At 35.3% G+C, this 11,779-nt stretch overlaps 1 protein-coding gene across 1 annotated transcript in view; it reads right to left on the bottom strand.

Annotated features, from left to right (window-relative positions):
• LOC102260074 (chromosome unknown open reading frame, human C18orf63) overlaps positions 1 to 11,779 on the bottom strand; it is a 20,465-nt gene that overhangs the window by 3,639 nt on the left and 5,047 nt on the right. The window contains exons 4-10 of the mRNA XM_014535967.1: positions 8,708 to 8,819; positions 8,055 to 8,096; positions 6,525 to 6,601; positions 3,591 to 3,700; positions 2,426 to 2,522; positions 2,231 to 2,316; positions 892 to 1,075 (exon numbers count right to left, since the gene is read on the bottom strand). Coding sequence (XP_014391453.1) covers positions 892 to 1,075; positions 2,231 to 2,316; positions 2,426 to 2,522; positions 3,591 to 3,700; positions 6,525 to 6,601; positions 8,055 to 8,096; positions 8,708 to 8,819 — 708 coding nt within the window. The remainder of the gene's footprint in view (positions 1 to 891; positions 1,076 to 2,230; positions 2,317 to 2,425; positions 2,523 to 3,590; positions 3,701 to 6,524; positions 6,602 to 8,054; positions 8,097 to 8,707; positions 8,820 to 11,779) is intronic.

The following is an 11,779-nucleotide window of genomic DNA, read 5'->3' as shown; positions in this document are numbered from 1 at the left end:
CCTTCTTGGCGCTATGTGTTTTAACCAAGGTCACCTCTCCGAGAAAGGTTGTTTCCCCAGGTAGGGATTTTTCCCTGAAGTTAGGGAGGGAATAAAACCCCTTAACTAAGTGCCAGGCGGGTAGTTAATCACTTTAACTACAAACAATCACACTTAAGCTACATAATCTTTACTCCCTGGAATGGAGATAAGAAACACCCTAACCTTTGGAATAGAGATTGATAGGATTGGAATCAACTGGTATAAATACAGATGTAACAAGACAACTATACAGAACCTAGAAACAGAACCTAGCGAGAGAACCTGGCTGAAGAACCTAGAGACAGAACCTAGAGACAGAACCTAGCGAGAGAACATGGCAAAAGATCCTGGACAGAACCTGGCTGGAGAACCTAGCGAGAGAACATGGCACCAGAACTTGGTTGGAGATCCTGACCAGAACTTGGCTGGAGATCCTGGCTAGAGATCCTGGCTAGGCTGCTGATCAACTGAAGGCTGTCTCTGTGTCATTCCTTCTCCGCCGACTCCGTCCACACCTTTGGGGACCCCTGGACCCGCTGGGGTTGGACCCCAGAACTTCCCTATTTATAATGGTCTGGCCCTCTAGCAACTTCAGCGCATAATTATAGCTAATTTGCCTACAAATGTCAGGTGGTCATAATAATCTGGCCACTCAGTGTATAAAATAATAGCACATTAAATACAATAACAACAAATGGCAGTGACAAATGGTTAAGTATAATCATAGTAAATAGTATTAGAGAAACAGTGACCTGAGAGAAAAATAATTATATCACAACGGATTAGGTGGTTCACCGGAGAAGGAAAGAGATCGAGTAAGACAGGTGCATAGTATGTCTCAGAGAACTTGAGAGGACACGAATGTCTTACCTGTATACTTGGTTTAGTTAGTTCTTGTGTGGAGTAGCACGGTTTCGTTGTCATCTTTATGGGAAACCCACATATATGGGGCAGTTTAGATTTTAAATCTGAAAGAAAACTTTTCAACACATCTTCCAAATCTACCCTTGGAAAGAACTGTATGGGCTGACTTCTGATGCAACTGAGAGGGTATGTGAACAATGTTAAAGAACAATGGAACATTTTTATGCAATAAAAAAAGTTTAAATAGTAACTGTTAAAAAGACACACACAACTAAATCTATTTTATATATTGCTTATTTATTCCAAGCTAAATAATTCCAACTTTATAATCCAAAGCTAAAAAGCATGTTTTCTCACAGGGATAGTAATTACTTCTATTTTAATATCCACAATCAAAACAGCTCATTGGATCCTTATGACACAGCTTTCCTTACAGGCTGGCAAACTAAGACATTCTAGAAATGATTCATAAGGAAGACACTATGACCTTTATGGATTTAAAATAAGTATTTATAGTAAACAATAAACAGGATGCAGCTCCAGAAAGCAGTGAAGACTCAGGACAAAGAAACAAAACAGATTTCATTTAAGCTCTAAAAGCTGTTCTTTGAAAAAAGCAGTTAATTTTCTGATGAAAGATATTCTGAAGATTCAGAATAATGACTTGGCATCTAATGAAAGGGAATAATGGATATCTGTGATATTTAATTTTATATTAAGATTTCGGTTAGGAAACAAAATACAGAAAGAACATTATGGCTCTTCTCTCTTCATTTTGAAACTCCAGCTCGTCAGAATACAAAGGCCCAGGAGATCCGTGTTAAGACTAAAGAGATTCACCAGAGCACTTGCACTCCTTTGTGTGTAGATTTTAAAAAATAATGTTAAGATATTTTGTTAAATCAATGGGGTGCATTAAGTGCAAGTCAAATCCTCTAAATTTTGCCTGTAAAGCAATCTTCCAAAAATAAAATTCTTTGTTAAACTAATTCTAATTCCACCCTTTCAGTTATATCCAAAATGCCACTGGAGGGAGCCCTTGGCTAAGGAGACTCATGACTTTTTTCTTACTTTGTACTAGAAATCAAATAAACATTTTTTCCTTCTATCTACTGTAAAGTTTCTTTCCTGTCTAATTGTTGCAGAAGAGTTTAAGGGGAGAAATATCATTATTAAACTAATTCTCAAGTAAAAATTGGAAGAAAAACAAAATACTCATGCAGATAAAAAGTAGAGAGGAAAGTAGTTACATTTAGAGAAGGTTGAAAATGTTATCAGGGCAGGAGAGAGACTGGGTCACAAGGTGGGCAGAGAGCACCCATTAAGGGTGGTGTGTAAAGGATATGTAAAGATCCTTTCTCCTATCATTTTGAAGTAGATGTTGCAGTATATTTTAATATTTCCACCATCTTCTGGAAGTTTGTAGCCATACTAAAAATTAAGAACAAAGCTGAAATTCTCTTGAGAGACAGCTAAAGTTAGGTTAAATTATAAGTAAAATCAAGTAACTTCCTACATAATATATATTTTTATCCCTTACCAGGTCATCCCAGTGCATCTGGAAATCTTTATATGAGTGAAAAGGACAGTCAGGAGGTGTGGTATGACGAATACTTAATATCTTCCCCATTTTCATACTATGAAAAATAAGAGTTTGGTAAAATATCATGAGCCAGTGCTTAGATATGTTAACTATGAGATTTAGAAAGCATTAAAAACGATTTAACAGCCCTAACCGGTTTGGCTCAGTGGATGGAGCATCGGCCTGCGGACTGAAAGGTCCCAGGTTCGATTCCGGTCAAGGGCATGTACCTTGGTTGTGGGCACATCCCCAGTAGGAGGTGTGCAGGAGGCAGCTGATCGATGTTTCTCTCTCATCGATGTTTCTAACTCTCTATCCCTCTCCCTTCCTCTCTGTAAAAAATCAATAAAATATATTTTAAAACAAACAAACAAAAAAACGATTTAACAATTATCTACACATAAGTAATAAACTAATCATTTGTTCCTAGTTCCAAACACATACTGTATTAAATCTTAACAACTAGAATTGTTAATAATAATTGAATTGATGCAAACAATGTGCCAGTTATAAAGACAAAATAATGACTAATATTGCCACACATAGATATTCCTGGTAACTGTTAAACTTTAGGGAAAAGTTTAAGAGTTGAATGAATCAGAGTCAAATCTATGTTTCCCATCTAATCTGTATCCTTTCCTGAATGATTAAATTATTATGCATATGCTTGCTAAAGTTCTTTTTTTTTGTAAAGCAAGTTAAAATTTCATCCCAAGAGTCCTATTTATATTAACAAGTCATATTTTACTGAATATAGTATAATCTTAAAATTTAGCTCATATCAAATGATAATGAATCATTATTAGTTTATAAAGTTTTAAGATTATAATAGTTGTAATCTCATGAGACCTAGAAATTTACTTAAAAATTGATCTAATAAATATGTATAATAAATGTATATTTTACATTTAATGTATAATAAATTTATTTTCATAATCTGATAGAGGAAGTTCACAGTTTCTGTAAATCTGACAATATTGCTGCAATATGTTTTTGAAAGTTATAATTCAGTTTCAGAAGTTCACAAAATGGTTTATACTTTTGCACATCTCAATGTTGAAGCAAAATTAGAAAAAAAATGGTATATTTAACCTCCCCTAGTTAATAGAAATTGAAATCTCACCTTGGCAAAACGTAGCACCAGTTGCTTAAAATTGAATGGCCCTCAATGACACCATTCTTGTGAGTATCAAAGTCCTTTATAATGCTTTGAGAAATATCAAATTCTTTTAGCTTTCAATAGAAATAAGATTTTAATCCGTAAGTCCTCAAAAGCATTTGACAAAAAAAGACATACTGTATTTGTTAGACACACACACACACATACACACACAGTTATAAAGTAATTTTAAAGGCTTCAGTTACATTGTACCAACCACGTTCCATGATGTAAGTGATGTTTCAGCTCACCCTGTCTCTTCTCTATACAGTATAGCAAGAGCTTTACTACTTTCCTTCTTAACTCCCAAATGAAAACTCCTATTCTGTACTGTTTCATAGATAAGTATGAATTGTTATAGTAGTCAGGTTGTGAAAATGCCCTATCAAAAGTGTAAGGAAGGTGAGATTTAGAGGCACTGATGACAAACTATAATTAAGGAACTTAATTTAAATGAACTAAACAAATATGTATTGAGTGTATAGTGTTAGTAGAAAAGAGAAGAACATCTTCTGATTTCTTGTTTGCTCCCATGTTGAAAAAAGCTCTGCTACCCTGATGTTGCTGTGCCCCTCATTCATTCCTCTCTAGCGCAGATGAGGTGACTTAAAATTAGGACAACTCTTTCCTCTTCCTCTTGGGAGCTGGCCTGCTGGCAAAAAGTGGTGTTGTGCATTCTCTCTGTCATTCTGGGACTGGTGCCTGATCTCCCAAGGCAGCCTGTAGATTTCCATCACTGTCATTCATGGGTGGGTCAATCTACCTAATTCTAGGTTCAGATAGGCCACATTCCCCAATAGCTTCTTCTCTTCTTCAGTAATAAATAGTGTGACCATATGTCTGTTAAACTAAATAAAATGGAGACCAAACCTGAAAATTCTTTACGCAGGCAAAATCAATTAAGGCACATAAGCAAAACTTAATCTAGCTTATCCTGCAATGCAAGCAAAATTTAACTTAGATTACTTTTTGTAAATGCCTCAAGAAACCATAAGTGAAACTTAAACTGTTTTCCAAAATGGTGTTAACAAATTTTCTATGTAAACTGTCCTGGAACAACACACCTCTGAGCTTCATTTCACTGTTGGCTTTAAGACTCCTGGTTCATGAGTTGTTCTTTTATGTACCATAAACTCTTAACCACCCATTTTTAATTAATGTGATTTTATTTTTAACATATCGTAGTTGATACATGTTGGACTATATCCGATTAGGCAAGTGTCCCTTTCACTCTCAAAAGTGTCCATTTTGGATAAGTTACATTTTCATCCTATTCATAAAGGTGGTGTATTGATCTCTATGTCTTACTCTTCTTTGTCAATCTCTAATTGGTTCAAATCTCAGATATTTAAAACAGAAGTATCGTCTGTAAGAAATCAAAGGGCAGATAAGGTACAATAATTAGTCCTCAAGAAGCTTATAGGGAATATATGAGGAGTATAACTCTAGAAATACAAGTAAGTATGTGAGCATGGTGTAGAATGGCATGAAGATTTAAAAGAGGGTGGAGATCACACTGGGTTTGGAGGCTTATGGTTCCTCATCAGCACAAGATATTAACACATTTCGTACTGCTCAGTTTTCGCGTGTTTCGCGCGCCATCTGTTAAGGACCGCTCACGAGTGTTCTTGTTTTTCACGCCCATGGAAAAAGGAGGGAATCTAGATACTTATGTAAATTTTGTTTGGTCCCTCTTCATAGAGGAAAATGTTTTACGCAGTACCATACGTTAAAAAAGTAGTAGGAACTTTAATTGTTTTTGTAAATAAAAATGTTATAATTATTGAAAAACAACACCTAAAGTGCATTATGATGATTTAAATAATGTGCAGTTTGCCCAAAAATGTGCGGTCCCTGGCGTATGTCTTAGAGATTTCTATGTGGTACGCAATGTGTTAACACCATGCAGGCCATTCCAGTTATTTATTTATATGCAAGTCAGCTTCCCTACCGGCTCACATAATTCTTGAGGATCAGAAAGTAGATCCTATTCCTCTTTGATTTGTTCTTCGTAATAAAAAAGTTAAACAGAAAAGTGAATGGAGAAGCATTTGAGCTGGCTCTTAAAGGATTAGCAGCATGTGTAGCCAACTGGGGTGCTCCAGGCAAAGGCAGAGTCATCTATCCCATGCCTGGGGTTTCTCAGCCTGGACACTCTCGACACTTTAGGCTGGATAACTCTTTGTGGTGGCAGCTGTGGGGTTGTGTCCTGTGCGCTGTGCACTGTAGGATATTTAGCAGTATCTCTGGCTTCTATCCACTAAATGTCAGTAGCAACACACCTCTTCCCCTTTGTGATAACCAAAATTGTCTCAAGACATTACAAAATGTCTTATTTGAGGAACAAAAGCACTCATTTCCCCCTTCACCTGTTGAGAACCAATGGCACAGGAGAAGGCAAATCATACTTATTGAGTTAGCAATAGTAAGGTTCTATACTGGGTGCTATGAAAATAGCAAAATAAAAGACATATCCTCCAACTAAGAAGGCAAAAAGTGTTACGTGTAAAAAGTAGGTGCACACACACAAGCTACCAGAATGCCAATGGGGGAATATTACATTTACTATGGGCTGAAACAGTGCTTTTAATATTTGAAGTTGTAAGAAGAGGCAAGAAGCGGGCACTGAGGCAGGACAGGGTTGTGGGGATGCTTGAATGCCATTAAAAAGATTTTTGAGCAAGGGAATAATATGATTGGATCTGTGTTAAACTGACAATATTTTCTTTGGGTAACCAGATTTAGAACAATATCAATATACCAAGAATTTAATATGGATTTTGAAAATAAAAAATCTTATCACTCTTATTGTTAAAAATTAAAACCTACTGGTATGCTAGTAATAATAGTAAGTATATATTAAATAAAGTTAATTATGGAAATCAAAATATGTGGTACCTCAGGTGGTGGCAGTCTGATTGTATAAGCTTCTATACTTAGACAAACTTGAGTTTCTGTTACATTGATGTCTAATGCTGAAAATAAAATATTTAATTATAAATTTTCTGAAATTATTACTCCATCCTATCAAATTAAGTATCTTAGTAACAAAAGAAATTACTTTAACTTAATTTTTCAAGTTAGAAACTCAAAATGGCTTTTTTCTCGCACATGGTAAAAGTCAATCAACATATTATATCTGACAGTCGCAGATGGGACATCTACAAGAAGACAAAGGCTGAATGAAGCAACGTGGATATGTGGGTGTGTATGTGTTGGGAGATGTCATAGGGCACGGTGGCATTAAGAAAAATGAGATATCTCACAGTTGAGAGGGAAACTCAACAAGTATCTTTTACAAGTCTGACATCTATCATATGTAAAAATGGAGATTGTCTTCTTAAATCAGGTGGTACCATGCCATGATTCTGACTTCAGTAGTCATTCACTAACGAATGCCCTCAAATATTCTGGCAGATATACTCTGGATCTTATAGAGCCCCAAGGTTTCTAACTTGCTATTTCATAATTAAAAGTACTTTACAAGTCAGATACTGATTATCTTGGGAAGGGGTAATACCTGGAAGAAAGCAGGAGGAAGCTTGTGAGGTATTGGTAAATGTTCTGTTTCTTGATTTGATAACTGGTTATAAGGGTAAATTTAGTTTGTGAAAATCCAATGAGCTATAACCTTCCAATTTGTCAGTTTTGCTGTAGAATATTACATTCAGTAAACTAAAAGAAAAAATTCTAACACAGAAATAAAGAATTTTGCTCTCCTAAACTGTTATCTTTAATCTCTGATAGCTGTAGTCTCCTGATAGTGTTTAGGGATTAAACTAAATTTAGGAGCGAACCTATTTGTCCATAGCTAGAGTATAATGACTACCACTGTTCAACTTAAACATAAAACTAGTGCAAGGAGGACAGATGAGATCCAAGAGCTGTGGATTGATTAGTAATGTCTACCTGGGCTTAGGATTTCCACCTGTCTGCTATATCTGGACTACTGCCTAGGAATTTGTCTAACTGCAAATAGCCACACATATCATTGAAAGAATTAAACTATATCATAAACTGTTATTTTAGATCATCTGTGTCTTTTCAGACTTCAAGGAGAAAAAGAATCATGTCTCCATAAGAAATAAAGCTTTTATTTGCAACAATACTGAAGAATTTCTTATGATATAATTCTGGAAACTACACATTATAAATTCCTGTAAGAATTAAATCCTTTATAGTCATAATTTTCTTTAAGTAGAGAAGTAAAAAACATAGCTTTTATTCCAATAAAGATAAATGAATTTTTCTCAATAAGGAAGGCTATATATTTTGAACCAGAGTTATTTTCCCAGGTGAAATTGTGATTATAACAGCTGATTAAACTCCAATATAACCTAATCACCAAGAGTACAACTCAACAATTTGTAGCAGCTTAACTGTTGACTAGATTAATGTTTTTATCTATTGACATACATTTTTACTTACCAACAGCATTTTGCTTTCCCATCTGAGAAAGAAATTCTCTTCCTTAAAAAATGGATAGAATATGCCATATTATTATAATCTATAAATCATGCTTGATAAATACAACCTTTTCATGTGATATTATCAAAGCTACAGAAAATGCTTTAAAATGCAGTTTTATACAAAAGAATATCTGATGTCAGCTCAGAGAAAAAGATATAACCACTCAAAAAGTATCTCTTCAATTAAAAGGACAGAAATACCCAATTATACCCTCAAATATTTATTTCCTAATATAAAATGCTTAGGAAAGGTCAGACCTCAACACAAAACTCAGAATAGCCTTTTGGTTCCAGAAATATTGATAAATTCTGTTCATTTTATAGTAAGGCTCCTCAGTTATATTTATTTCTAAACATCAAGTATTATATAATAAACATATTTTATTTTCCTTTGTTAAAAAACACATTTTGTATAAAGAAACATCAGCAGGCTTTGGATATAATCCCAAAGTAAAGAGATGACATTTATGTTGTTGTGGACTTGCTTGAGAATGCTTGGTTGGGGCTATGTTTTAAAAACTATTCCCTAAATATATACTGAAATTAAAAACATATGCACATAGTAGAAGTAATGTAGTCAGAAAGCTACAGTGCTGAAAAACATAGCGTTACCTTGCACCAAGAGATGGCCAGTTTTATTCCAGGCTGGAGCAAGTCTGGCCGTGAGTGAATATGAAAGGCAGTTTTGAAGAATTACAGGAATTACTCTTCGTGGTGCCTCTACCTAAAAAGATCAAAGGATAAAATATAAGCAAATTACACCAATCAGTATGTCCCTATAAGCTACCAGAATATGTCTGTCTTTAAATCACCACCTAACAAACTGGGCTATTCTGGATGATAGTTCTAGTCACCACAATCCCATCTAGTTCTAAAGTTAAAGAAGTGTTCAACCATTTCCACTCCGAAATTACAACTACTGCCATGTTATAATAAGAGACCAATTCCACCTGCTTATCCTGGCCCAAGGAACCTAAACTTTTAGGGCCTCTGTGTTACAACCTTACACTTTACTTTGTATTCTGCTATACACAGAAGAAACCAGACCAGAACTACATTGTAACATTTTTCATAATTGTTCACTCTAGTTCAACACCAGAAAACAATGAAATACTTACATGGGTACCAGCAAAGAATCTTTCCTTGTAGAGAATTTTTAAAAATTAGAACTTCTGATCAAGGGGAATAATAGGATGCAGATTTATCCTCCCACTTGAGACAAAGTACAAAATGGGGCAGGTTCTATGAAACAATGGTTTACAGGACATTGGATATCAAGCAACAAACAAAAGCAGTTCCTCAGAGACGGGAACCTATGATCACCCCAACATATTGACCGGAGAGGGTTTCCAGGCTTTGTGCATGGAGGGCAGCCCTGGAGGAGCCAGGAGACTCTCTGGGTTGCAGAGCCAGAGTTGAGAGTCCAGGGTGAAAAGGGAAGGCAAGCTTTGGAGGCAAAGAGTTGGTGATGAGAGAGCTGTACAGAGAACAGACTCTGTACAGAGAATAGACTCTGAGACCAGGGCTGGGGACAGAATCAAGGCTGTTTGCTCTACAAACATCTGTGCAAATACAGTTCAGAAGAAAATGCTGCCACTGCCTCTACTACCAAGACATGCAAAAAAGTGTTAGCGCCAAGGAGAACTGTCTCCCAATAATATCCACCCTATTTTGGCTTCGGGTAAATTCTCTCAGGATGTAAATAATTAATCTGTTGGTGAGGAACAGGACCAAATCTGTTCAATTGTCTCACAGATCATTTAATTAAGGCTACTATCAACAGGACTCCAACCTGCAGCTTTGACTTCACACATGCCCCCAGGATCCAGGACCCAAGCAGCTGAACAAATCCCGTAACTATCAGGATCTACCTTACAAAGCCAAATGGCTTTCTCTTTGATTCTGTGTTGACTTCCCCTTGGCCCGAGGTCTTAACCCAGATACAGCAGGATATACCAGCTCACATTCAGCCGTGACATGCAAGGAGGAAGTCTGGGCCAATTCTATCATTGATAAACATCTTGACTGGTGACCTGGATGCCTTCCAGGGCACAGATGGTATTATTGATCACTTCAGCTATAGTCGGGGGCAAATTCTTTACCACATTTTCTCAGTAACTGATACAGTAGGTAGACAGAAAATAAGTGAGAATATAGTACCTTAACACTGTCAACTAACATGACCCAATTATCATGTCTCAATAAATTCTAAAAAATTCAAGTTATACAAAATGTGTTCTCTAGTCACAACTAAATTAGAAAGCAGTAACAGAAAGATCCCTGGAAAATCCCCAAATATGTGGAAACTACATAACAAACTTCTAATCTATCCATAGATCAAAGAAGAAATCAAAGGGGAATTAGAAAGTATTTTGAACTGAGGAAAATAAAAACAAAACATGCTTACAAGGACATTTATGGCAAATAAATGTGTCTATATTGGGAAAGAAAAAGTTCTCAAATCAGTGAATTCAGCTTCCACCATAAGAAACTAGAAAAAGAGCAAACTAAACCCAAAATAAGCATAAGAAAATAATAAAGACCATAATGAAAAATCAATGAAAAGCAAAAGAGTAAAACAATGGAGAAAAATCAATAAAACCAAAAGATGTTCTTTGAGATCAATAAGATTGTTAAGCCTTTAGCAAGACTGGTCAGGGAGAAAAAAATTTAAAAACACATATTATCATATATAGAATGAGAGAGGTGACATCACTACAGACTCTATAGCAAAGGAAAATAAGGAAATATTATATGTAAGTTTATGGCAATAAAAGTGACAACTTAGATGAAATGGACATATTCCTTGAAACAGACAACTTAAATACTCTATTATCTATTAAAGAAATTGAAATTATAGTTTTAAACCTTCTATTAAGGAAAACTCTAGGCCAGTGATGGCAAACCTTTTGAGCTCGGCGTGTCAGCATTTTAAAAAACCCTAACTTAACTCTGGTGCTGTGTCACATATAGAAATTTTTTGATATTTGCAACCATAGTAAAACAAAGACTTATATTTTTGATATTTATTTTATATACTTAAATGCCATTTAACAAAGAAAAATCAACCAAAAAAAATGAGTTCGCGTGTCATAGGTTCGCCATCACTGCTCTAGGCCCAGATAACTGTATTGATGAATTTTACCAAACATTTATAGAAGGAATAACAAAAATTCTACACCAACTCCAAAAACTTAAAAAGGAGGAAGTTTTTTCCTACTATAAGATTTCTGAGCAGGGAGTTTATGTGGCTCACAGCTTTAATTCCAGAAACAGGTAGAGTGCTCAGGATATGCTAGATGTTCAATAAATATCTGCTGACTATAATTACTATTATGCAGAAAGTATCCATAAAAAGAAAAGTTGAGCAAAATCACAAAGGCCCAAGAGGAGAGGAAAGTCAGGCTGGAAGAAAGCTCATGAATATCGAGGCATCTGGGATCTGGAAATCTGGTGAAGGGGCCTAAGTAAGTTTACTTAGTAACAATGAGGAATTGGGATTCATGGAAAAAGGATAAGAGTATAAACAAAAAGATTTTAAATATTTTGACATTGGACAACTTGCAGTGATAAAGTCAAAGGTGTAAATTACAAGACTAGAAGAAAATTCATCAAAAAGTGTTTTTTTTTATTAGTGTATAAAGACTATGGGAGATGTGTTTATTAATTTTTCCTTTTTTCTTA

Source organism: Myotis brandtii, unplaced genomic scaffold (genome assembly GCF_000412655.1).
Source record: "Myotis brandtii unplaced genomic scaffold, ASM41265v1 scaffold154, whole genome shotgun sequence".
Taxonomy (NCBI): Eukaryota; Metazoa; Chordata; class Mammalia; order Chiroptera; family Vespertilionidae; genus Myotis; species Myotis brandtii.
This window is presented reverse-complemented; position numbering and strand designations above follow the sequence as displayed.